The sequence below is a fragment of the Falco rusticolus genome, chromosome 1 (assembly GCF_015220075.1).
Source record: "Falco rusticolus isolate bFalRus1 chromosome 1, bFalRus1.pri, whole genome shotgun sequence".
NCBI lineage: Eukaryota > Metazoa > Chordata > Aves > Falconiformes > Falconidae > Falco > Falco rusticolus.
The window spans coordinates 9,427,011-9,453,555 of NC_051187.1; the positions used below are offsets into that span (position 1 = coordinate 9,427,011).

At 52.2% G+C, this 26,545-nt stretch overlaps 2 protein-coding genes across 2 annotated transcripts in view; both read left to right on the forward strand.

The window, feature by feature from the left end:
- Positions 1-236: 236 nt before the first annotated feature.
- LOC119153791 (dynein beta chain, ciliary-like) lies at positions 237-7,754 on the forward strand (the record flags this gene model as incomplete). Its single annotated transcript, XM_037400668.1, has 5 exons — positions 237-314; positions 3,986-4,182; positions 6,483-6,641; positions 7,388-7,518; positions 7,732-7,754. Coding segments are annotated over 5 exons (588 nt in total), but the record flags the coding sequence as incomplete, so codon positions are not given.
- A 736-nt stretch (positions 7,755-8,490) lies between these two features.
- DNAH9 (dynein axonemal heavy chain 9) overlaps positions 8,491-26,545 on the forward strand; it is a 44,012-nt gene continuing 25,957 nt past the window's right edge. Inside the window, exons 1-13 of the mRNA XM_037409291.1 lie at positions 8,491-8,649; positions 8,841-9,074; positions 10,104-10,271; positions 12,349-12,465; positions 13,314-13,464; positions 14,488-14,602; positions 16,461-16,529; positions 17,732-17,858; positions 19,174-19,429; positions 20,644-20,885; positions 23,309-23,444; positions 24,503-24,699; positions 24,795-25,219. Coding sequence (XP_037265188.1) covers positions 8,593-8,649; positions 8,841-9,074; positions 10,104-10,271; positions 12,349-12,465; positions 13,314-13,464; positions 14,488-14,602; positions 16,461-16,529; positions 17,732-17,858; positions 19,174-19,429; positions 20,644-20,885; positions 23,309-23,444; positions 24,503-24,699; positions 24,795-25,219 — 2,294 coding nt within the window. The 5' untranslated portion in view covers positions 8,491-8,592. The remainder of the gene's footprint in view (positions 8,650-8,840; positions 9,075-10,103; positions 10,272-12,348; positions 12,466-13,313; positions 13,465-14,487; positions 14,603-16,460; positions 16,530-17,731; positions 17,859-19,173; positions 19,430-20,643; positions 20,886-23,308; positions 23,445-24,502; positions 24,700-24,794; positions 25,220-26,545) is intronic.

The window sequence follows — 26,545 nt, forward strand, 5'->3', positions numbered from 1 at the left end:
TAAAGGGGGGATATAGTGAGGGAAAACAAATACCTGAATTCTCCAGAGAATGAGCTCAGCTGGTTGTTTCTGCATTACAGCATTGGTCTGGAGACCAGGATCTCGCCCTGATGATGGAGCCTTATCCCTGTTCTGGCTGTGTTTCATGCCAGCAAAATCCTATCTGCCTCTGTTACCCTATGGACAGGAGCTCTGCTTGTCAAGGCTGGTTGCAGCTGGGGGTGGCTTTCAAATGACTCCAGAACAGACAACCAGGAGTTTCCTCAACCAAATTCCAGTTCTGGCTGTGGAGGACAGGAAAGCTGGCACAGCAGGTGAATATGTGGAAGGTCTGTGGTTAAGAGGAGTGTTTTTGGTGCTGCAGGAAGGGTAGTTTTGCACTTTTTCAATTAAGGAGTTAATTTTTAGATGGGACCTCAAAGGCACCGGGCCCCCAGGTGCTGCTCAGCAAATGATGCCAGCACATATTAAAGATTTAAGACTTCATTTCAGGGTGATGGAAAATTGAAGACAGAAACTGGCAGGAAAGCATCTTTTGTCAATTAGCTGTGCTTTAATATGCTTGTCTAAAGCAGAAACTGGGTAATTGACACAGCTGGGTACTACAGAAAAGGGCTGCTGGGCTTGTAAGGATAGCAGGGGGCTGGGGAAAGACTGACTACTTGATGTGGTGCAGGTGTAAGTGGGATGGCACAGGTGTCAGTAGGGTACGGGGTGTTGCTGAGGGGTCACGGTTGCTGCAGGGTGAGTTGAGCAGCCTGGGACTGCACAGGATCCCCGTGCTTCTCTCACAGGGGAGGAAGGGTCTTTTATTTAGAAATAACGAACAGTTTCCCACGTAAAGGCGTTAGTACTACGCGAGTATGGCAGTGCTGGGAGCGCGGCGCGGAAGCTGCCGCCCCAGGCGGTCCGTGTGAGTACGGTGGCGGTGGGGAGCGGCACGATGCGGGGTCTGGCAGGGACGTGCCCCGCCGAGCCAGCCGGGGGGGCCTGAGCTGTCCCGGTGGGATGCCGGCGTGAAATCCCCCGTCCGGGGACGCAGCGTCTCCCAGGCGAGCCGGGGGCCGGTGCCGCGGGGCCCCCCCTCCTGCCCGGGCCGCGTCCCCCGGGCAACGGCGGCTCCTCCCCGCAAACACCGGCGGGATGGAGGAGGCGGCGGCGGCGGCGCAGCCCGGTCCCGACGCCGATGCCGGTCCCGATGCCGGTCCCGACGCCGGTCCGGACGCCGATGCCGCCGCGGAGCGGCTGGTGCGGTGCGTGGCGCGGGCGCTGGGGGTGCCCCGGCAGCGCGGGGCGGCGGCGCGGGCGCTGCGGCCTTTCCTGCGCGGTGCGGAGGGGCCGGCGCTGCTGGCCTGGCGCGGCCCGGGCGGGGACCTGGTGCTGGGGCCGCCCCCGCCGCCCGCCGCCCCCCGCCCCAGGGCCCTCTTCTTCCTCCGGGGCCCCGGCGCCGGCCCCGGGGAGCTGCTCTGCGGGGACCTGCCCGCCGATGCCCTGGGGCACTTCGCCGCCCTGGTGGAGGAGGTAAGGGCCGGGCTGGCGCAGGGGAACCGCGGCCTCGGCGGCGCGCTCGTACCCCGGCTCCACGCTTCATGGTGCCTCCTGCCCGTGGGGCTTTTCGGGGTTCGGTAACTGCTCCTACATCCCGGCGCACATCAGCGGTGCTGCCCCTGCGGGACTGACCCGCGTTACAGAATCTATTGGGGGGGGCGGAGGGGATGCCCCCAGGTCGTCTGGTCCAGCCCCCTGCCCAAGCAGGGCCACCCAAAGCTAGCAGCCCACCACCACGGCAAGGTGGCTTCGAGTATCTCTAAGGATGGAGCTGCCACAACCTCCTTGAGGCACCTCGGTCACCCTCACAGTGTGTCCCAATGTTCAGGAGCCTCCTGTAATTCAGTGCCTGGCTGCCTCGGGTGGGCTGGTGCTTTCCAAAGGGACCTTTGAGTGGTTCACTCGTCCCCTCGTTAGCAGCCCAAAGCAGACAGCACTGTCTGCATTTATTCCTGATGCCCCCCAGCCTGGGGCAACCTCAGCACTGAGGGAAGTGGAGGAGCTGCTTGATTTGAGCAGCTCTGGTGATGGTGTTGGTGTATTAAGATGATGGTGAATAGGCTGGGCTCCCCAGAGCAGACTCCTAGACTGGTTATCTTGGGTTTGTGGGATAACGTGTTAGGTACATGGGGAACTTTTGTTCTGGGGTGTTTGCTTGAGCCTCCTGCTCCCAGCGAGCTTGCCGGTCTAGTGGCGTTTGCATCCCAGCTCTGTCTGGAAGTGGCAGCAGCTGTGTATGATGGGCGCTCTGAGCACCACCTGCTTCAGGGAGATTTTGGGGTAGGGACACTGGAGCAGATCTTGTTAGATCTTGTTTTCTGCCTGCCTTCAGCAGTTGGAGTTGTGCATCCTGACTGCGCTTGCAGGCTTTTCTCTCCCCCCACCCTCGCAGAGCTGCAGTACCTCCATAGAGAGCAGGTTGTGCCTGGGCTGGGTCCCACTTTCCTCCCAGGAAGGGTGATGGGGCTGGGCCTGCAGGAAAGTGGAAACGGTCTTGAATTTCTTGAGGCTGGGGCCGTGTGTTGTGCTGCACAAGCGATTCGTGCAGTCTTTAATCGGCAGTTTTTAGGACAATCTTAGAAGAATTTGTCCAGTGAAAGAAACAGTTTGCATCAAACTTTCTGTGGATCATTTAGGACACCAGGAACAGACATGCCACAACTGTGTGTTTTTTTTCAGTGAGGTCACGGCCAGGTGACCTTGTCTGCTTGTGCACTTAACTCCTGTGATGGCTGAAGGGAACACGCCTCAGTGCTGGGGCTTCACCCTAAGTCCAATTATCATTTAACAATCAAAAAGAGAATGAATAGCTGCTATTTGACTGGTTACAGCATTATGAGCATTAACAGTCCATGTCATTTAAGTAATAGAGAAAAATCTGGCTAATAATGTGGTTAAAACTACAGCAGGTGAACTTGACAGTATCTGCCTGTGTCCCCTGGGGCTGTGCTCCCCCTTCCCAGGGTCCCTGGCTCGCAGGGTGCTGGGGTGGGTCTTCCTTGGGTCCACAGTGACCGTTGTGGGGACAAAGAATCGCCAGCACCCCGGGATGGCACCGTGGGTGCTGGGCTGCTTTGTCCCTGTTCCGCCTTCCCTCCCTTTGTAGCTGTGTTGATACTTTTGGCCTCCCCCAGCCTGGTAACGCTGAGGGCTGTTGTTTGTCACCAGGGGCAGCCTGGCTTTGTCAGGCTGTTGCCGCAGGCTGGTCCCAGCGCAGGGCCAGCCTGGGGTGGGTGACAGACACCGTGTTGCTCTCACAGCTCAAATGAGCCCAAGGCAGCTGGGGGCCGGCCAGCCCAGCCCTGGGACAGTACAAACCCTGGGGACTCTCACTAATAAAGACAAAAATCACGTTTAGTGGGCTGCAGCTTTGGGTAACCACCTGTGGAAGTGACTGTGCTCAAGACCTGCAGTGCAGCTGGGGTGGGGACCTGGGTGACCCTCACCAGCAGTAGATCCCAGATGTTCCCTTTCAGCACACCGGGGTTTGCTGTCGGGGCCAGCCTGCGGGCTCAGCTCAGCCCTGCTGGTCCTGGGGGGCTGCCTGGAGCCCCTGCCTGCCTCCCTGCCCTGGCAGTGGAATGGGGAGCAAGCACCAGGACGTCTTGTGAGGGCACAAAACCAGAGTCCACAGAGCTGTGTCCAGCTGAAGGTTTGGGAGGCTGGGAGAGTCCAAGGACAGGGCTGCTAGCTTTGTCTGCTGGCTTCCAACCTTCTCAGCTGCTTGGATTCGGGGGAGAGGGCATGCTAGTGTGCAAAGTGGGCCTGTAGAGAGACCGTTTGTAGTCATCTGCCCTCATTTCACATAGGGAACTTCTTGAGGCAGCAATGGATATGGATCTCCAGGCTTGGCCAAGCAAGGACCTTGGAGCCTGGTGGCCTGCCTGTCTCCTGCAGCACTGTTTTCTCCACTGGTCTTTCATGACCCCTTCTACAGGTGATTGTGCCCATCCTGACGAACAAGAAGAACCATCAGGGCTGGCCACAAGTGGTGTCACAAGACATTTTGCATCATGTCCACAACCTAAAAAGTACTGTTTTCATGGTTGTTGGCCAAGTAAAAGGCAAGACCTTGCTGCCTCTTCCAGCTGGCTCGGAGGGAATCGAGGACATTGATCTGGAAAATGAGAAATTGTGAGTACCACCCCTGGCTCTCCACTAGGTTTTCTCCTGCTGCTGGTGCATATTATGTGTCTTCTGGGGACCTTCCTTCCCCCAGGTGTGAGGCCGACCCCTGCGTGCCTACAGCCCCTGTCAGGCAGCTGTAGAGAGTGATCAGGTCCCCCATGAGCCACTTGCCTCTCCAGGCTGAACCCCCCCAGTTCCCCCAGCCACCCCCCATCAGACTGGTGCCCCAGCCCCTTCCCCAGCCCCCTGCCCATCCCTGGACACGCTCCAGCCCCTCTGCGCGTCCCTCTTGGAGCGAGGGGCCCAGAGCTGAACCCGGGGTTCGAGGTGCAGCTGCACCAGTGCTGAGCACAGGGGGATGGTCGCTGCCCCGGTCCTGCTGGCCACGCTGTCTCAGACACAAGCCAGGATGCTGTTGGCCACCTTGGCCACCTGGGCTCACTGGGGGCTCATGCCCAGCCGGCCGTCAGCCAGCCCCCCCAGGCCCTTTCCCTCCGGGCAGCTTCCCAGCCCCCTGCCCCAGCCTGCAGCGCTGCTGGGGCTGCTGTGACCCACGGGCAGGACCTGGCATGGAGCCGTGTTGAACCACCTACAATTGGCCTTGGCCCATCAGTCCAGGCTGCCCAGACCCCCCTGCAGAGCCTCCTGCCCTCCGGCACATCAACACTCCCCTCCAGCTTGGTCTCATCTGCAAACTGCCTGAGGGTGCTCTTGATCACCTTGTCCAGACCACTGGGCAGCTGTGAGAGGCTGAGCCCGATACGCAGCAGTTCTTTACCCTGCAAGATGTCCAGCAGCTGAGGAATCCCCATCCTTTGCTTGCTAGTAGGTCTCACATTGCAGTGGGGGGAACTTCTTCTACCCTGGTCCTTCCAAGGAGCCAGGTTGGTGCCCAGAGCTGGGAGTGGAAGGGGTTTGATTGTTGCAGTGCTGTGAGCCCAGTCTGAAATAGCCATGTCTGGAAGGCTGATGAAGGCAGATATGTTTGCACCTCGTGTCATCATCATGTGTTTGCTGGAAGCTTGCAGCCATGGTGTCACTGAAATCTCGGAATGAAGAACTTATTGACACCAATGTGATGTAGATAAGCAGACACTTCTTTATTGACAGCCGGGTGTGTGAGTGAGTCTCCTCACGATCAACGCCCACCAAGCTTCAGAATCACACACCATATATAGAACTTATTCATACATATTCATTAAATATTCATGCATGATCATAATATTTCCCAAAAATCATTAACATACCCCCCTCCCATATCCGATTCTGCGCAGTAAAGGTTGGAAAAGTCTAGAAATTTGTCTGGGGTACGATTTGGGTAGGTGGTATATGAGTCGGTGGTCGCGATCTCCTCCTGCCAGAATTGCCTTTTACTAAAGTTCACAGTTTCTTGGCAGGTAACTACAAGTTGTTCCAGTCGACTCTCCCCCCAGTTCCCATTAATTCTATTGAAATGTCAGAATATACGCTTTCTACGTACAGAAGACTAGTCAAACACAAAGAAATCTGTAAACCCCCAAATTTGTTACCTAGGTTTTAAACAATGATTCTAGCCCACTCTTCTGGCCTTGGTACAGGACTGTACAAAGGATTTCGTAGCAGCTTTTACTGTGCAACTACAAGTTTCATTAAAATACATTTCTTATCCCTCTATATGTCTATTAAAAATGATCTTATAAAATCAAATAAAGTCAATTAATTCTAACTTATTAGCAAATCTGTAACAATGGGACCTCGGGGGGTGTGTTAGTGAGTGTGCTGGAATTCATCACTCCTCAGACAGGACATGGTGTGGTTGGCCTTCTGTAAGGAGTTACTGCTTCCAAGGCAGTGGGGTGGCTTGTCCTCAACATGCCAGCCCACTTTGTGTAGTTTGTCTCTGAACTAAGCAAGTTATGGACTGTGGGGAGATGGAGTATATTCAAGAGGAGCAGTATGGAGAGAGATGATCTTGCTGGAGGTGTGGCTGTCCAGGTGAGACACCGAACCTGAATGGATCTGATGTGACAGTGATGGGCTGTGCAGAGAGGTGGCAACTGGCTCTTCATTGACACTGTTTGTTTTATGAACTATCTGTTGTTGCCTGCACTGCTGCAGAGCTTCATCCATTTCCTCCAGAGTGTAATTCTAGTAGTAAACCAATGGCAAAATCTTAAGGATTTTGATTATTTTGTGGTTTTGAAATGTGAACTAGACTGTAACCTGCAAAATCCAACTGTCCACAGGGTCATTTGAAGTAGATCCAACTGAGCAATGCACATCAACAAGCGGAAAGCAAAGTTAACAGTGTGGTCTGTTTTCTGCAGCCTGGAGCTGATAGATAAATCTCTTGTATATGCCACTGAGTCGGCCATCATAGACTGGAGCTACCAGATCCAGGGAGCGCTGATGAAAGAGTCTTCAGAGCCTCTCCTGCAGGGCAGCAACCCTAACCCAAAGGTGGAACTGGAGTTCTGGAAGAACAGGTACAGCCTGGCCGGGGCTTGGTGGTCACTGGTGCTGGTTTTGGGTGGGGGGAGAGTGCTGGTGGCAGACGGAGCTGCTACTCCCAGGAGCTGAGAAGAGCAGACTGCTGCAGGTTCGTGTACAGACTTTTCTAAGGAAAATTGCTCCTGCACATAAAATAATCGTGGTCTGCAAAGTGCCTGGGAGTCACTGGGCAGCCCCAGCACAGGGACTACGCCCAAAGAGGGAATAATCCTTTTGGAAGCGCTCTTTCAGTCACTGTTAACAAGGAACCAGCCACAGGAGTAAGAGCTAATGGCCAGCTGTAGGGCCTCCTGGAGACTGTGCACCTCGGCTGGCTGCTGCTCATCTGTCGATGCCAGAGGGGTTTCAGGTGCTCAAGAGCCAGGGAATGGAATTTCGTCTGACCCTTTGAAAACCTTTGTGCCATGTTGGTTTGGGCTGACCCAGGGCAAAGCCTTGTGGGCTGGAGAGCTGTCACTAATGCCTGCAGAAACACCCGATGGCTTCTTTCAGCAGCATCCCACCAGGAGTGGAGCTGCTGCTGTGCCAAACCCCATCACCATCTGTCTGTCCTGTAGGGTTTGTCCATGCCTCCTGTGGGACCTTCCACCCATTTGCTTTTGCTGTTGACGGTCTGTGTAGCTGGAGGAGATCTTGCATCACTCCCAGAGGAAACGGATGGTGTGAGGGGACAACTGATACTGCCCCAGCATGGGCTTGTAATGTGTCTCGGTTGCTGTAGGTGTGATGACCTGGAATGCATTTACAATCAGCTGAGAACGAGGAAGGTCAGGACCATGATGGAAGTGCTGGAGAGAGTCGAGAGCAGCTACGTTCCAGCCTTCAAAGCTATGCTCATGGATGTTGAGGCAGGTGAGATGCTGGGGCAGCTTCACTAGAATCCTGACTTCTGGCCTTTGTTCATAGTCTGGTGTTACTGGTTTCAAACCTAGTGTGGCTGTAAATGGCACTGATCGCTTGGAGTTCCCTGTGACTGTGGGGACTGTAGCCTTGTTCCTGGCTCCCTCTCTGGTTCATGGAGCGAAACTGGGCTGCTTGTGCTCAATCTGATACTTCCATTTCCAGGTTGGGACAAGCTTGATCACTGATCTGTTGAGCCAGACCCTTCCCAAAGGTCAGGTTGAGTGGATCTGGGAATTTGCTGTAATAAAGTGTTTGCATTAATCCAGCAGGACTCGCCTTAACTTTCTCACCAGCTCCTCTGGTATCAGGCTGCAGGAATGGGAGTTCAGGATAACAGAACAGATCTTGTAGCTAACTGAGGCTACTTTGTTGGACTGCTATTTCCCAGGCTTTGGGCACTGCAGCCTGAACCTGACCCTTGCTAAGGGAACAGCAGTTTGCACTTTAGGATGGGGACCTTTGAGTGTGAGGATTTCAAGGCTCCTGATGAAAGCAGGCAGGTGTTGTCACCTGTGTCACCCGAGAGGAAGGCAGGATTCCTGCAGTGCACAAAACGAGGCAGAGCTCTGCATCCCGTGTTATAGCAGGACGATTTTCCGTTGCAGTTGTGGATGCACAAAGCTCTGTCCCAGCTCCCTGTCCCTTGCCATCATGTAAGTTTACTTCCTTTTCTGATTGCTGCCAGGTGAGCAGTGTTCAAGGGTGAGCAATCCTCTGCACACACGTGGGTGAGTGTGCTTGGTGCTTGTCAGGGTGGTTTGTTTCCCCAGGTACCTTTCCATCTGGTGAGGTGAGGCCAGCTGCCAGCTCGTAACCTAATGCACCACAGCCTGGCGGACCTTACCGCTTTTCCCATCTCTTAACGCAGCTCTGACCGAGGCTCAGGACATCCACCTGCACCTGATGCCCCTCAAGTGCCACTTGGAGGACATAGAGAGGGTTGAGTTCAGCGAGGTGAAGCCTTTCCTGGTCCCGCTGCTCCACGTGGTGTGTTTGATCTGGGTCACCTCCAAGCACTACAACATGCCTGCGCGGATAGTAGTGCTACTCCAGGAAATCTGCAACCTTCTCGTTCAGCAGGTGCGTGGCCATGATGCCTGCATTTGCCAAGGGGAGTTTTTTACGGAACTCCCTTCTTTCTTCCTTACCCCTCTTCTTCCCTGGCTAAGTGGTTCGTAACTTGAGAGATAGGTTCAAACGCATTCAGTGTAAGAAGTCACTGTTTTCTGTGACAGCAGAAGTGACCTCTCAGGTATGACTTTCTCTCCCAGGCCCTGGTGTACTTGTCTCCAGAAGACCTTCTGAAAGGAGAGATGGAAGAGAGCCTGGGCAAGGTGCAAATGGTGCTTGGCATCCTGAATTCTTTCAAAGAGGCTTTTGAGGAGAGAAGGGAAAAACTACACACGTACTATGAACCAGGCCAAGAAGTAAGGGAGTGGGGCTTCCACGCCACGATGGTGTTTGCGAGGCTGGACAGCTTTCTGAAGAGACTGGAGATAGTGGAGGTGAGACTCTAGTCTTGAAAAATATTGCAAGCCTTCAGGAGAGCTCTGTGGCCATGCTTTTGCTTGCTGGCATCTTCCCTTCATGTAGCTTCACCCAATGGCAGGGGATGGAGCTGCTCACTTTACTGTTAGGTCTTCTGTTACAGCAAGGCTAGGACCTTGTTCTACCATGTCCTGCTTGGTGCATGTCTGAGATACACAGATGTGTCCTTCTGCTCAGGTTGGTAGGTGGGTCTGGCACTGGCTAAGTGCCACCTCTTTGGAAGGTCCGTACCGACTTAACTCTGCTTTTTGGCTTGTCCCCTGAGCTCAGGGTGAGCAGGATGGCCACCAGTACATTCCTGTGCTTGAAATCAACATGTTTCTCCTGGTCCCCTGAGACATGGACATTCAACCTGCTCTTGCTTAGCCCCACCAGAAGAGATGGGTGGGCTGGTGGCAGGGCTGCCCAGTGCTGCTGCTGTAGTGGGGTGCATGGGGCGTTTTCCTGAAAGGTGGCACCGCAAGGTCAGGCCCTGCCAGGCTGCAGAGGGTGGGAAGGGAAGGACCCCATCCCCATCTTATCAGAGAAGGCCAGCTGGTCAGGGTCAGTAATGCCCGCTTGGACACATGGAGGCTTGACTGAGCAGGAGCTTTGGTCAGTCCAGGTACCAGTAAACATCAGAGGTCTCTTCTTGGTTAATACCTCTAAAACTGGGATCCTTAGCTATGCTGGCTGACCTGTTAGGGTCCCATATGTTGGTTTGGATCTGTCCTCTAAATGCCCTTAAAAGCAATTTTACAGTTGGCATAGCATTTCCAGGGGCAGCAGCAAGTCCCCCTAGGGAGGGCTGTGTTATGAGCAGCCGTTGATGCCCAGGACAGGTAGGATCTGGCTCCCCCCTTTCCATTTGTTCCACTCAGCTTGAGCACCAGTGGTGTGCTTGGGAAGGCCCTTTGGCATGGCTGCAAACGTGGCTCTGCCTGGTGACAACTGTTATCTTCTTTTGTCAATGTCATAACCTCTGTGTGCCTCCGTTGACTTTGAAGGATCTCCTGGCAACTGCCTTGGAACTGATGAAGCTGGAAAAGATTGAGTTCAGCGGGATTAAAGGGAAGGCCCTGGGCCAGCAGGTGCTGGACATGTATGAGGAATTCCAGGAGGCGTACAAGGTGTTTGCAGAGCGAACCTATGACTGTCTGGACCTGACCAACATGGTAGGTGGGACCAGCTTGCAGGAACACCAGCAACATGGGCGTGTTTCCAAAGCAGCAGCTTCCTCTGCGATGGAGTGAGTCCTGGCTCGTGTGCAGTCCTGGTAGCTTCTTCGCAGCTCGCTCCTCCTTTTGCTGTGATCTGATCTGTCACTGTAGGGAACAGGGAGCTGCTGGCCTTTCCTGCAGCGATTTGGGAGTTCTTGCAGGTCTATCTCTAGCATAGCTTGCTAGTTCAGGACCTTAGACCAGTGCAGCTGCGAAACCTGGATTTCCATGCCTTTTACATGGGCTTTCCCTGTATGTGGTGCTTGCTGGTGTGTATCATCCAACGTCCACGTCTCTGCTTCCCTGCTGGTGTCTAGCTTGCATGATGAGGGCCGGATCAGGTGATCTCTGGGGATGTTTGCTCTTGGCTAGATGAATGTGTGGCATCTGGTGCTCTCAGAGGCTTTTATTCAAAGAATATCTCCAACCCTCTGGGTCATGGCTCAATGGCCATTGGGCTCACAGATGCTCACTGCACCGTGTGTTGTACGAGCAGGGCAAAGCAAACGTGTTGCCTCCTTACAGTCTTCAGAAACTCCTGTTCTTGGCTTTGGCACTGAGCAGCGCAGCCTGGGCGAGCTACGGAGGAGGGGCAGGAGTGGCATTTCTGAAGGGGTCTGTGTCCCATCAGTGCGTCTGATTTTGGAGGGTCTTTGATTTCTTCTGCGGCTCGTCCCGTTTGCCCTGGGGTTGGTTTGCTGTGTCTGCTGAGCGGGACGTGGTGAAGCCTGTCCACACACCTAGGGCATGGAGCGCTAAAACTGGAGTGGCCATAGGGAAGCTCTGTGGTGAGGAGCTCGAGTCTTGTGCTGCTTGTGGGGTAACCATCCATGGCAGACATCCAAGTGGAAGGTAACCCTGCAGCAGAGTCCTCCCTCCGGTGGGCTCCTGCCTTGCTCCCTTCGGAAGGGGCTGTGCTGGGGTGAAGGATGGCTGGGCTGGCAGTGGGACACGGTGCTTTCGGGTGCTGGGACCTGCCTGGTGTGGTGATGGGTGGCTTGTGCTTTGCTTCCTGCGGTTCCCAGTACGTCTCTGTGGAGGATAGCGTGTCCCCAGTGCTGCCTGGGAGGATCTTGTTCTGTGTCACCCCTCCTTCAGGAGGGAGGGCACGGAAAGAGCGGTGTCTCTGCAGGAGCTGGCTGGGCTTCAGTGACCCTGTGGCCTTTGGTGTGACTCTGAGTCATGCTTGTTCTTGCAATGCTTTGGTTTTGCACCCTCTGTTACTATCTACAGCCTCTTTTTAAGCTGAAATATGGCATCTGTTTCTGCTGGAGCTCAGCAGTGGTGACAGCAAAAGCTGTTGCCTTATGCCTTGTTCTGTCAGAAAAGAGACACGTGGCCTAATTTTCAGTGGCTTTGTCCGAGCGAGGACAGAAGGACTGAAGTCTCCCAGTTTGTCAGCTTCAGTCTTTGATTTGGGCTCTTTTACCTGTAGGAAAACAAACGTAGATTTTACGCTTGACCTTCAAAGGATTTATTACAACTGGAGCAAGAAAAGCGGTGCTAGAAGACAATGGAAGTGACACAAACACAGCGCTGCTGAGGTTGGAAAGGACCTCTGGAGGTCACCCAGCACATCTCCCCTGCTCAGAGCAGGCTCAGCTAGAGTGAGGCTGCGGCCGCTCGGGTTAAATACTCCCACAGGCTTGATTTGGCTTGAAAGCAGGTTGGATTTGGAGCTCAGCAGGTGCATCTGTGGGTTTTTTTGGATGATGGTGTAGTCTTCAGGCCAAGTCGTGGGAGGAAGAGAATCAGCCTGTCTTGCCTCCAGGCTGAAGTTAGTGTTCACTGACTGTGGACAGCCCTCGGGTCCAAAGGATCCATCCTGGAGGGCTGTGATCTCAGCCGTGGGACAGTGCAGCAACATCTTCAGGCTCTGTGGGGCTTTGCCATGCTGCAGTGGCTGGAGACTGGCCAGAGGGGTGGTTTAATTCATGGTGAACAAAAGAGGAAAGATCTTTGGGTCAGGAGGTCGCAGGTACCTGTTTGTTGCCACCTCAGGTTCACACCTCACTGCTTTGCCTTCCTGCAGGAGTTTGAGCAAGACGCCTTTGGTTTCCAGCAGAAAGTAGAAGACATCGACCGGCGGCTGGGCACTGTTTTCATCCAGGCTTTTGATGATGCCTCGGACATGGAGCATGCTTTCAAGGTTTGTGCGTCGCATCCCTTCGCAGAAGGGAAATTGGGGTGCCTGTGGCTTGCCCTGGTGGTTGCGCAGAGGCCGGGCAGTGCTGTAGCCACAGGCACACGGGGCTGATGCCACAAGGCCACGTGTAGCTTTGGGGCTGGTCCTGGCTGGCGATGCACAGCCTGTGGGTCCCTCCCAAACTGCCGAGCCCTGGAGCTGGCAGCAGCGTTTTGCTGAAAGCTTTGGGAGTATTTCTGCCCTTCTCATTAAGGCACAAACAGAATGAACCTTTGTTCAGTTTTAGAAAGAACAGTTAAATTTTTCAAATCAAGCTGTTGGGTGCCAGGAATTTTTCCTTCTGTCTCTGTCTGTGAGTCGGAGGAAATTATGCTTTTTCTAGGAGAGAACCCATATTAAAAACCTAGGTGATTATTGTTAATATGTGGATGTGTTTCAATTTTGGAAACAGAGGTTCTCTGGAAACAAGGCTGTATTGTTTACAACTTAATCTGTCTTGCAGAAAAGGTAAATGGGATTCTCTGAAAAATCTGAACATAAGTGTTTGTGGAAAAGATTGTAGAAAATGATAGTATTTATCTTTCTAAGGTTTTTTTTAAAAAGAGCAAATTCTGAAGCATTTGAAGAATGATAGTTGGAATATGGTTCACCCACAGAGAAAGTCTGAGCATCTGTGTGACAAAGGGAGGGACTACGGGGAAAAGCGGGGTAAAGAAGAAAGATTTCACATTTCCAAAGTTCCCGTTGATGTAGACATCTGGGCTAGTGAGGAAGATCTCAGTGGGTTTCTCTGCAGAGTCGGGGTTGTGAATTTTTTTCCCCTTTCTTTCCCTGCTTCTTTGCCTCCACAGTTGCTGGACATGTTTGGGAGCCTTTTGGAGCGACCAGTGATTGCTGTGGATGCTGCTGACAAATACTGTGTCCTCATCAGCATGTTCAACAGTGCCCTGGACCGTGCTAGGCTGATCTACTGCAGGCACATCCAGGCGGAGCTGGAGCTCGGTGGGTGGCATGTGCTGAGTAAAATTGACTTTGCAGGAAGTTGGATTTAGGTTAACTTTGAGGGGACAACAATTTGCTTTTTCTAAGGAAATCAAAGCTTCCCAAATCAGAAACATTTTCATCCTCTCTAGCTCTTGGTGGAAATGGAACTGCCTGGGAAAGCTCTGTCCTTAGTATTAAAGCAAATAATCTTTTTTTTTTGGAAAAATATCCTTTAAACGTGTATATGTGATATGTGACTGGGAGTGAAGACACATGCTGAGTTTTTCCCTCAGCAGGGCTGCGACAAGGGGTTTCCCTCCACCCTCGTGCGCTGCCTCTAACGCCCCATGGGATCTGCAAACCCACTCATGTGCTCCCCGATATGAATTTACTGTGTGTCCCTTGTTATGCTGTGAATGCAAAGTATGCAAGTGGGACTTTTAAACCAAGAGTTTAATCAGCCTTTTCCAGGTTTATTGCCCCCCACAAGCATTGGCACGGGAGGCAATGGTTAGGCTCCTATCAGATCATGAGGATTAGAGTGTGTGTTTTTGAACTGCAACCCATTTATTTGCCTCGGAAAGACCGTACTAGAACCAGTACAGTCCTGGACCTGCCTTGTTCTGAAGAGACAGTGCTGCTGGAACAGGTGCAGGTTAACAAAGGGGATGGAGAGGTTCATGGAGGATGAGTCCATCTACTGTGAATTTAGGGGGTGTTGTTCTGTGGGTGTTAGATAAGATGGGCAGAAATCCCTACATCAGTGTTTGTGGGGAGCAGTGAATGCATCCCAGGCAAAGGATAGTTCTGTATCAGCACTAACATGCTGAGCTTCTCCTTTGACCTCAGGTCCTTACTCAAGCTCCAGAGGCACTAAGAGACTTGCCCTGTTCACAGACTTACCTCAGTGTAGTAGGTGTTGGATTTAAGGAAGGAAGCTGGGAAATCGGAGCAGTTTTGTGCAGATGAGTTGCTGTGGGTGTATCTCTGGGGTTACAGTGCAGTGTTCAGTCAAATGCTGTTTCAATGTGCCCTCCCCAGGATGCCCCCCTGTGCACAAGAACATGCCACCAGTAGCTGGGGCGCTGGGCTGGGCTCGGGAGCTGCGAGCACGAATCCAGGTGCCATTTGATCACTTCAGGCGCATCCCACATCTGTGCGTGTCTGTTCCAGCTAAGTTGCTTTATGACCATCTTGATATCTTTTCTCTAATCAATCTGATTTTTCTTTCTGTGTTGAACATTATCTAATGGTTATAGCTGAAATAATTCTTAGCCAAAGAGGTGTGAAGTGATTGCACTGGTGCTAATCAGCTTCCCTGCGATCATTTTTTTTGAAGAAACTCATTAACTGGATTGGTTTTGAAGTGGTTAAGAGGCACAGTGGGATAGTACATGGGCTGTTCAGCTTTCAGACAGTTCTGGGCTGCAACTGAAAGAGGTATCGGGACCTTTTCCACTGCAATCCCACTCAGCGTGTTCTCCAGGGCTCCCTGGGAGCAGCCCTGGTTGTGGCACCACCAAGCTGTGAATGGCAGGGCAGTGCTGGACTGCACTCATCTAAGGTGGATCGACGGAGTTTCCAGGTTGGTGAACAGATGAGAACTGTGCTGGACACTGACATAAGGCAGTCTTCTCAGCAGCAAACAAAGGAGCAATCTCCCAAGATCAAGGAAAGAAACTAGTGCTGGAATGCTTATCACCCGAATGCTTGTTACTGTGGGTGGTCTTGGAGAAGTGTGGCTCCACGCTCGCATCTACCCCATCTCATGGCACTGTATGAGACAGCACTTAAGAGCCCTGTAAGCAGAGTAGTGTTTGTCTTAGGACAACTGAAGGTGCTGCAGGAACTGCACCTTGTAGCTCACAGGAATAGCTTTACTTGTGCTAGAACAGAGTTCTGAGTAAGTGGATCTACTTTTTTAATGTTCTTGACCAAAATAAGCCATCTCCATCACTGCAATATTCGTAGCCTACCCTCACTGTGTATTGCCATTAAATGTCTTTAAGAGCACAGTTATTCTGCAGCAGTGATGACTTCAGTGCAATGAAACAAGCTTTTGGACCATTCCCAGCACAGAGCCCAATTTATCATGTCTGGTTTGAATCTGAATGGCAAATTTTGTGAACTATGAAGAAGGACCTAGATCTGCATTTTGCATTGATTTTTCTTTCCTCTGTTTGGAGCAGTTAATAGCCTATGCCCTGCAGCAGGGGTGATGTAATGTTGTTTCCTATGTACAACTTGAAAGGGGAAAAGGATTAAAAAGGGAAAAACAAAGATGGTTTTGCTGGGGTTTGTTTAGAGGACTTGTTTTCTTCCAGAAGGTTTGATCGGCACTTGCCCAGTGGTGACTGCTCAGCCAGTCCCTTTGCTAAGTTTTGTTTAAGTTAATTCAGATTTTGCCAAAATATCCTCCGAAATCAACAACCACTTTCAGGAAAGCTTTGATATTGTAGGTGAAACAGTGGGGAGAAGGTGGCCTTATAGGAATTATTCTGGCCAGCTGCCTCCCTGGGTTCAGAGGCAGCTGTACAGCCTGGGCTCCCCACGCTCCAGCCTGCCTTTGCTCTTCCCTGCCCCTACGGCTTGAGGGGCACAAATCTGGCACTGGGAAGAGCTGCATCTCCTGGTGGCCACAGGCCGGTTCCTTCCGAACTGCTTTGATCGTAGGAAGTGCTGGCTGGTAAGCGGCGGTTGCCACGCTGGGTACAAGTGTGGGGCGTGAAACTGGGAGCTTTAGGTGTGTAGGAGACCAGTGTCCCTCCAGCAGCCCTGAGCCCTTCTCCCTGCCAGGAGGATGTTCCCCTCTTGCAGGCACCTGCGGGAGCGCAGCGGGGCTGGGGGAGCCTCTGCACAGCGAAAGGATTTTTGGTGGGGTGGTGGGGATGAAGTCAGAGGTCGCCAGTCAGAGTCTGCCTGCAAACTGGTGGGTAGTCTTGGGAAGGGGGTAAGTACAGATGACAGTCTCGCAGAACTGAGCGTAATGCTGAGTTTGTCTGTTGTGCTACCAGCTGCCTGGACTCTGCTGAAGGACGGAGGGTGATGGAGAAGTATGAAGAAATGATCCGGCTGCTCGACAGGTAAGAGGTGGCTCAGGCAAGGCTGTAACGATACGGAAAACTTTCACCTCTAAGCCACCTTCCAGCACATTTGCCAGCCCAGGGCCTGGGAATGTCGCTTTCTGAGCCAGAGGAAATTTTCTGACAAGAGAGAAGGAGGAGGAGTGCTGTGTATACCACAGGCTTTCTGGGATGTCTCGAAATGAGAAGTTTGCATGGGAGGAACGGGAGCTGTGCAGCCTGGCAGAAGCATTGCAACAAGCTTCTGTTGGGTGTCAAAGCTGATGTGGTAGGAAACCTGGGCTGGCCAGAAGTCTCAATCCACTTGTGCCCACTCACAGAGTGTGTTTACAGTGGCTGTGATGTGCATATTCCAGTTTGGAGTGGGATTCTTTGTCCCTGACTTAGTATCTTAATGTTTGATTTTAAATCCAAGCTGGTTGCTCTGGGCTTTCCCTTGGGAAGAGCCACCCTGCCAGGAAGATGTCTCTGCAGGGTCTGCTGGCTGCAGGGCAGCTGGAGGGAGCTCCGTATCTGGTCACCAACAGAAAAGCTGAATAATTACGGTGCAGCCTTTCAGAAGGGAGTAGACAGACAAGAGGGTCCTGGGTGACTTCAACAGAGGTCGTGTTTTCTGGGTGACATTTCCCAAAGTGCTCAGGTGACAAGGTGATTTTCAGAAGAGTGTGTTGCTTGGGTGGTTGGACTGTCCATGACACGTGAGATACCAGGACCCCTCTTCAGCCCTCTGTATTTCCATCCTCAGTGGTGTCACTGAGTTCTTGAAGAGCTGAATTTCCCTGAAGGTGACGGTCCCTCTGCAATGGCTCTGAGAAGTGCAGGCAACTGCATCCATCCCAGCATTTGTACGGGTTTAGTCACCTGTCCTGCTGGACACTTTGGAAATGCCCAGTAGCTGCTTATCTATTACTGTAGGCTAAATCCTTTTGAAAGTTTGCGTCCTCTGCTAAAGATGGTACTTGAGATATCTTTGCCCTCCTGACGATGCTGTTGCTCATTTTCAGGTGCTTGTCTTTGAAGCTATGTTGTTCATGTAGATGGTGTGGATGGGGTTTTAATATTCCTTCATGTTCTTCAGTTCTCAGAAATGGGCTTGGCTTTCATTTAGTTATATTCCTTGGTCTGCTGGTTTGGTAGCTACATGGTAGGTGGTTTTTTTTTTCATTTTTTTCTTTTTTTTTTTTCTTCTTTTTTTCTGGCAGGTACCAGGAAAAGCTTTATGCAGACTGGTCCCAGACAGTCTCAGAAAAATCACAGTACAACCTTATTCAACCACTTATCTGTCGGGATCCAGAAACCAAACTGATCACAGTCAATTTTGATCCCCAGGTAAAAACTGCCACCCGTTAGCTTGCCTGCCTGCCTGTGGGCATTTCTCCAGTCCCACTGTGTGTGGGAGGGCTGGTGGGGTTGGTGCTGGATCTGTTCTGCTGAGGTCTGTGGAACCTCTTCTGTGTTGGTTAACATGAACTTACCATCCTCTTTGTGTGCTCTATCTCTTCGTAAAATATCAGGACTATGGTTTAAGCAGAGAAAATTCTAGTTAAGGCCAGTGGCAGAAAGACCCTGAGTAGCCAGGGTGAGCAGCTGAGTCAGCATCTCCAGACTGGATTTGATGCTGCTGTGGGAAGTGTTGGAGCATCATCTACAGAGGTGTCAGGAACCCCTGCCTGTCACCCAGGGCAGTGACAGATACAGTCCCTGTGCTTGTGGCTTCACCTGTTTCTGTTCATTCCTGCAGCTTTCCAGTTTTCCTGCTGAAAAGAGAGGCAGGGACTAGAGGGCATGAGTGGGATGGGATCAGAGAGAGATTTCTTCCCTGCGTCTTCACAGGAAGGGTTGATACAATCTGCCAGCCTAAGGGAAAGGTGATTTCTAGGGAGCTGCACCTCAAGCTCGCCCCTGCCTGTATGGTGTGCTGAATTTCTGTCACCCTGCCAACATGTGCGGTTCCAGGAATGTTTTACCTCTCACTAACCACTAAACTGACCAAAGATTTTTAGTCTTAGAAGTCATATATTGTACTGGAAGACCTTGCTGCTCCCTTTGTTACAGGGACACCTTTATACCTGAGTTTATAATTTAATAATCCCCCTCAATCTGGTCTAAATGCAACTCAAGCACGCACTGACTGCTTTTGTTTGGGCTGGGAGAACCCTCCAGCAGAGGTCTTTGGTGAAAGCTGGCCAGGCCACAGGAGGTTTGTGGTGATGTTTCTTTTTCATTTATTTATTTATTTATTTAGTGCCAGTCAGCCCAGCAAACCAACAGAACTGGAGCTATCTTGACTTTCACTTACATAACTGCTAAGCCCTGCTTGCAGGCACGGTATTGCTGAAAGACCATATTGATGAGGTTGGCTTGGGAGGACCAGGGATCCTCGTGGTTTTTGTAGACTGCAGGGAGTTTGCTGGCTGAATGGTTAACAGAGCTGTCTGCCTTTGGTCGGGAAGAAAACCACAGGCAAAGATCAATGGGAGGCAGATGGTGTATGGCCTAGGAGGGTCCGGGCCCCTTTCAGAGCATGCTGCTTTGTGAACAGAACAGCAGGAAACCCCGAAGATTCTCAGAATTGGTTGGGGAGTGTCTGCCAGGTAAATGGGGAGTGTTGTTCCGTGCTCAGTGCTCTGCCTTGTTTCTCCAGCTGGTTTCGGTGCTGAGGGAGGTGAGCTACCTGTCTAGCAGCCAGATAGGAGCCATCCCACCGACGGCAGCAGAAATCTATTCCTCCAAGGAATCATACCGGCAGATGGTGGCCAACTTGGAGCTGATGGCAAACAGGTACAACAAGGTCCTGAGGACAGTCCTGGAGATCGAATACCCTTTAATCCAGGGACAGCTGCACCATATCGACCTGAAGCTGAAAGAGGCAGAAGAAACGCTGAACTGGAAGATGGAGGGTGAGCTGGCTCTGTGCTGGGGGAACGAGCGCACGCGTTTGGGTCTCATCAGATTCCTGCATGTGCCCCACCACAATTCGGTTCCCCACCGCAGCTCCCAGCAGGGCAGGGGACTCTCCGGCAGAGCTAGTGCTGGGGAGGTGAAGGGCAGCCCCCAACTTGCCTGCTCCTTTCCACATTCCCTTGGTCTGCTGGGGCTGTGGACGGGATCCTGCTCCCTTCGGGCTCAGCCTGGGCTGCTGGGGAGGAGCGGCTGCCCTGTGAGCAGCGCTGCAAGGCGATGGCAAGGTTTGGGTTTGCGAGAGCCAGCAGGGCTGGGGTTGGAGCATCTGCTCGCTGATTGTGCTGCCCCCCCTGTGCCAGCCTGGGTGCCCTGTTGCGTGGCTGCGTGCCTGTGTCCCCGAGGCGCTGCTTTCTCACCCAGTTGTGCAGGGAGTGGGAACCCTTGGTCCAGCCATCTGGCACTGGGACAGACTTGTCCCAGTGAGAGCCAGGACCACCTTGTTATCTTCCCCAGAAGGATGAAATACTGCAGCTAGAGGTGGGGTTTGTGCACCGTGACTTTGGGATGATTTAACCAGTCTTCTTGCTTGATCAGTTTTAATGGCACAGCGGAGCAGAGGAAGGCAATTTGTTTCCTCTCTGTGGAAGCAGATTGCTCACAGGTGGAATATATATTTCTGTCATCAGGTTTGTGGTATGAACAGGAGGAAGTGTCCCCCCTTAGGAACATACAAAGCAGAAGTCCTCATGCTGAAAAACCCTTTCTCAATGGCACAATAAAGATGAAGGGATTTTCCTGCAGGTGAACCCTAAGTTCTCTGCTTCTAAATGCAGCCATTGCTGACACCTGGGGCTGGTATGGGCCGTGTGTTAGGGCTTTGGGTCTCTGCTCTAGTCATGGTGGTAGGGATGCTCAGTAGCAGTCAGTGGGAAGTCAAACCTGGGTAGCGGAACCGTCGGACATCCTTGTGGTGATGGTAACCCTGGCAGGAAGCAGAGGCTGTGGCTGTCCGTACCAGGGCTTGCTGGGGTAGGAGGGAGCTAGAAGTGGCTCTCTTGGTGGAGGTGGTAAGTCTTCTGCATTAATGATGGGTGAGAAATACACGCGACCATGGGGAAAAGGTCAGAGGCTGGTCTTAAGGAAGGTGCACAAGAGCTCGGCCCAGCAACTCTGAGAACAAGTAGCCAATCTAATTTTTTTTTTTTACCAGGTGCCTGGGATCACATCTCTGTGGTGATGGATGGTGTCTATGACCTCGAGCAGAGGATACAGAAAGCCAAAACCAATGTTGAGGAGATCCAGACCATTGTGCGATCGTGGGTGTCGCCCATATTCGAGAGGAAAGATTGCAAAAGGGAATCACTGCTGAGCCTGGAGGACTGTCAGGACCGTCTGGAAAGGCGCTGCAGCCTTGTCAGAGAGTCGGGGCAGAGGATCCACTCGCTGCTGAGGGTGAGGGGACTTTCTCTGGGGCTCTGTGTGTGTCTGCACTCTGGTGAAAGCGTCCAGAGCTGTTTCACCTTAAAATTAACCCCCTTAACTCATTTTGAAAACCTTACCCGGTGTTAATTAACAATAGCTTGATGAGCGAGCTGGTGAAGCTGCGTAGTGCGGGGCTGCTTGGCTGGGCACCCAGTTCGGTGCGGGGCTGCTTGGCTGGGCACCCAGTTCGGTGCGGGGCTGCTTGGCTGGGCACTGCTGGGCACCCAGTGCGGGGCAGGAGGAGCAGCAGCTGCAGCCCGGCGATGGAGGCTGAGAACAGTGGCTGTTGTGGAGCCACTAGAGGGGAGTCGTGGATCAGGCTTTGGGATACTGCTGGGAGGAAAAATCCCCCTCTGAAATATGTTCAAACTTGTCCCTCTGTGGGAGCAGGAGGTGATGCTGACAGGTCAGGGAGGGGCTGGGTGACAGGAGAAAAGCTGCTGTCCGAAACCTTGGTGCGTTCCAGCATCTTTGCCAGAGCTGGGAGTCCTATTTGCAGACCAGGCGAAAATCCTAAGCTCTGCTCCTCACCTTCCAGGAGTGAGGTGTTATGCATGTCAGGGACAGCACCTTGGCCTTGAGGGAGATGGATTTTAGCTCTGACCTGAGGGTCACCGTCTGGCTTTGGACTCTGGAGAGAACTGGCTGACCCTCTGTGGGACACTGCGGTCTTGTTGCTCACCTTACCTCGCTGCCTGCAGCCACCCCTGGACCGCTAACCCCCTTTTCTGCACACCGAACCCATGTTGTTCTGCTGCTGCAGCTGGAACGGGCTTGGCTGCCTCCAGCTACCACCCAAAAGATCAGGGCACTTGCTGGATTGGCCAAGGAGAACAGGGGTTTGTGGTCATGGCAGGAGGGCTGGTGCGGTGGCACCACCAATGCTGCTCACGGGAGCAGGACCAGCTGCAAAGCAGCATGAAGGTCCTGGGGAGGGAAAGGCACCATGGCCTGGAATGGGGTGTCCCCATGCCTCTGTCCTGCTGGTCAAACCTGGAGGAGAAGCAGCAGAAGGGCCAAGAGCTGGTCTGTCAGGCTTCCCTCAGGGGTTTCTGGGGGCGGGTGAGCTGAGACCACCTAGGGGAGCACAGCGAGGGTTTGGGTACGTGCACCAAGGGCGAAGGCAGGGCAGCGGGAGGCTGGCTTTTGTTGCCTGTCCTTCACCAGGGTGAGCCCTCTGAAGTAAAGGCTCAGGAAGGCACCAGTAACCAGGGGACATTATCAGCTACAAGGACAGGGAATGATGAAGAGAGGGTGGTGCTCTCAGACTGGCGTTCTGCAGAGTTCATTCCTATGGTGTTCCCCTGTCTCTCACATCAGGAACATGAACTGGGGTGAGTCTGCAAAGGGCCGGAGCCCCGGCTGGCTCTGCTGAGAGTTTAAGCACCCAGCTATGATGTGTCGACTTGGGGAGCAGCAGGTTTGGGTTGGCTCAAGCCCAACTGGCAATGCCACTCTGCCTTGTGTGTGCCAAGCTACCAGGCGGTGGTGGGAACGGCACCTCTCCTGTGCCCCCACATGTGAAATGCTGCCAATGTTGACCACCCAGCAAGTGTGTGTTGATTTCTGCTCACTGCAAGCTGGACCTTCTGGTTTTTGAGACTGTGCCTGTGTTGGGAGCCCCTGGCAGGCTTAGGAGAAGGAACGCTCAGAGGGCGTAACAAGGCGGGGGACAGGAGCACAGTGGAGCCTGGGAGGTGCTGGGAGCAGGTACGCATCATGGCCATGTGAGGATGGAGAGAGGAAACCCAGGAAGGGCGAGTCCCTGCCGTGACCCAGAAAACTCTGAATTTTCTGTCTGGGAGCTTACCTGGAAGAAGGGAACACAATGAGCTAAGAAGTTGTTAGCCAACCCTTTGTCTTCTGATTCCAATCATTATCTGTTTTACATGGTTTATTGAAAAACCATTCTTGATTTTAGAAGTTCTCTGGTCTTGAGATGACCATTTGTAGGGCAGAGGTGTAAGCAATCCACCCCGACAGCCTCATCGACTCAAGGTAATATTATATAGGCCACTAGGGCTGGGTCTTCATGAGTTGGGCTGAGCCTTGGAGACCCCTGGGTGCTCCCTGCCCCAGGTGTGCAAAGCAGCCTCAAGCCCTGTGGCATTAGAGAAGAGGGAGGAGAACATGTTGCAGAGCTGCTAAGCCTCTGTTGCACTCCATTTTTACCTTGAAATTATTTTGAGTTCTTTTAGGTGACAAAGCAGCCCTCAACAGAAGGAGCAAACCGTGGCCATGTCATTAGGAGCAACACCTGCCTGTCTGGTTTCCCATCCTTCCATGAGGCTGGTACCCATGTGCTCACTGGCCCCAGTCCTTAGCTGTGGGCAGTGCTCTTGTAAGGCAGACTCAGCCCTGCTGTATTTGAAGGCATCTTCTTTTTCTTCCAGGAAAACCAGAGTCTCTTACTTGCAGACGCTGGGTCTGATATCTGGAAAGCCTATGTGGATTACGTGGATGAGATAGTCCTGGATGGATTCTTCACTGCCATTGAGTGCTCGCTCAAGTACCTCCTGGAAAACACAGGTGACTTGTGGTTCCTCTCCTCTGGTTGTGATAGCTTCAGTCTCACCAAAGGGAGGGTTCTGGTTTGCGCTTTCCCTTATACCTGGAGTTGCTTTCTTCCTGGCTTTCTGCTCTGCCTCTTACAAAGTTTACAAGTGCTGGGGCAGCCTCCAGGTGGGTGGGTGGGTGACTCCATCCCCCAGTCGCTGGAGCAAAGCATTACTTGGGGGTAAAGATAGATACACCATTTGCGTAGATTAATGGATAGAGAAAATTGAGGTGTCATCCCAAGTCTTTGCTTGGGCATCAGCCATCTCCTGCCTTCCCATGCACAAAGCATCAAGGTCACACAATCTTTCATTTGTGGAGAGTGTCAAGAGCCAGTTCTGCTGATGAAAGGCATGAAAAAAGCCCTCAAGCCCCGAGCATTTGTCCTGTGAAGAGGTGAGGTGGATTCAGGAATCACTAAATCGGACCTCCTGCCTAAGGTCAACCGTGGAGGTTCACTCAGTCTGCTGAGAGCAGCTTGTGTCCAGCTGAAGCACATCTCCAGGAACACTTCCCTTCTGGGTGTGGAGACACGCTCAGATGGAGAATTGCATCCAGTTCTTCAACAGCTTGTTAGAAACATGCACATAACTTCACATTTGCATTTGGTTTCAGTTTCCAGTTGCTGGGATTTTTTCATGCCTTTCTCCACTAAAGAGCCTCTTGGTTCCTGTTGTTTTTCCCCTGGGCAAGTACCTATGTGCTGTAACCGTTCAGGTCTCAGGCTGCCTTTTGATTAGCTAAAGAGCCTGGTCTCTTTAAAGTTTTCGTTTGCACTTTTTCCAGTCCTTAAATCACTTGTGTCTCATCTGCTCTCCAGTATCTCCTGTGAGTACCAGAACATCAGCTAGTTGCCAACATCTCCTCCATGTCACGTGCAGACCTGGACCCAGAGAGGGGGTGTCTGTGATCACACCTGCCTGGTGTCCCTGTGGGGCATGTGTGCATCTTGTGGAAGGATGTTAGTGGTGGCTCAAGATCACTTTTCTCCCCTTGAGAATGATCCTGGCATCTCTTTTCTTCCCTACCAGATCCCAAGGCAGGGCTCGCTCCCCTGTTTGAGGTGCAGCTGGATTTGGTGATCCCAGATTTGATTTTTCATCCCTCCTTGGACCCTGGCACGAACGATGGCTTCTATGACATAGTGGAAAGTCTTATAAATGACATCTACTCTATCTCGTCGCTGGTGCCCAGGCTGGCCGAGCACAGCGGCTTCCTCCACTACCAGGTCTGTGGCTGTGGTGCTCCCTGGTGCTGTGTGGCAGTGAGGAGGTACCGCGCTGCTCCTGCATCACTGCGCTCTCCTCTCCTCTTCTCTGCTAGGCTGACATGGAGGACATGGCTGACTTGGCTGACATGCGCCATGAACTGATGGGACGTGTGCAGGCTGTGATGGCAGCATGCTGCGATTACCGCAGTGCCTTTGACCACTATTCCTACCTCTATGGGGATGACAGAAAGGAGTTCTGTCGCCAGTTTCTCCTCTACGGGCACATCCTCACTGCTGCAGAAATTGAGGCCCATGCAGAGGATGGGGTCCCTGAGACGCCTCCCACGCTGCAGCAGTTCAAAGAGCAGATAGACTCCTACGAGAAGATCTACGAGGAGGTGAATCGCATCGAGCCCATCAGGATCTTCCACAGCTGGATGAAGGTCGATGCTCGGCCTTTCAAGGCATCCTTGCTGAACGTGATTAAACGGTGGAGCTTGGTGTTCAAGCAGCATCTCGTGGACCACGTCACGCACAGGTAAAAGCTGTTCCTGCCTCCTCTCCGCAGGCCCTGTGCTGACCAAAGGGGGTTTTGCTTGTCTTGGGTGGGCTTCATCGTTTCACACTGATAACCACCAGGCTAATACAGGAGCAGGGGAAGGGGACCTGTACTTTCTGATGCCACCTCTGTCACATCCCCTATATCTTCCACCCCCTGGTCTCTGCTGGGAACTGGAACGACTGAGTGTGTGATGTGGAAGCAGTTATATGGACTTGGGACCATTGGCATCCCACGAGCCAGCGCTCCTGGCACTTGCTGCATGGTGGTAGATAGGACGTCTGTTTGTCCATTCATCCTCATCCAACTAATCTAATCTCTGCTAGGGCTCTGTGCTTACTTTGTTGAATTTGATATAAGCCATCAGTAAAGCTGCGTTAATGCCATGAGGTACTTGCTGTATTTCTAAATGCATTGCTCTTTTGAATGCACTCTGTGAAAAAAGTAATTCAGGTTGCCTGCTATGAGCAGTCGTAGGGAGGTAGTTTCAAGGTTATAAAAAAGGAGGAGTTTTGGATGTAAGTTTTGAATTAGCATGTGTTCCCTGCTCTGCGTAGCTGCTCAGTCGCCAGGTCTGTGCAGGACGATGCATCAGGTGATTTATTTGAGTAGTTGCAACTGAAGGATGTCATAGGTCTTGGATGCTTTCAGATATTTGTAGCAGTGAAAGGCTGCTGCTTGTGGTGGTTGATATCATCTCATGTTCTTTTCAACACCATAATTCTGTTAGATAATTTATGTGCAAAGTGGTTTTTGTGTAGCTTGGCATGGGCATTTAGGAGTTCTTATTGAGTCCCTGACTCAGCAGTTTAGTCTTTATTAGGTGAAGTATTTAAGGATGCATTTTGGTCCAGCAGCGTCCACAGAATTTAAGTGGGCACTTAAAAGTAAGCGTTTCAAGAAGAGGAGAATGGCTGTGCTGGAAAGGAGCAGAGACCCAGGAGCTCATTATGCCTCTGCTGACAGTGCCCAGTTGCTGGGGAGATTAAGAACAGGGTAAGCAGGCAGAGAAACTCCTCTTGTCAACAAATACTCCTCTTGTCTCTAACTGTTTATAGCTCAAGGACTTTGAGAGACAGGGTTTGTGCCTTTGTATTTAAATACCTGAATGGATTTCTTTTTTTCTCCCACAAATGTTTGGTTGCTTTTCTGAACTGCTGTGAATTTTTGTCTGCATCCTCCTGCAGCAGGGAGTTACCTGTGAAATGAGGCAGTGTGTGAAGAAGAATCTGTTTGGTGTAGCTTTGCAACCTGCCGGGTCCATTTGGGGATCTTGAATTCTTGCATTGGAAGAGATGAGATGAA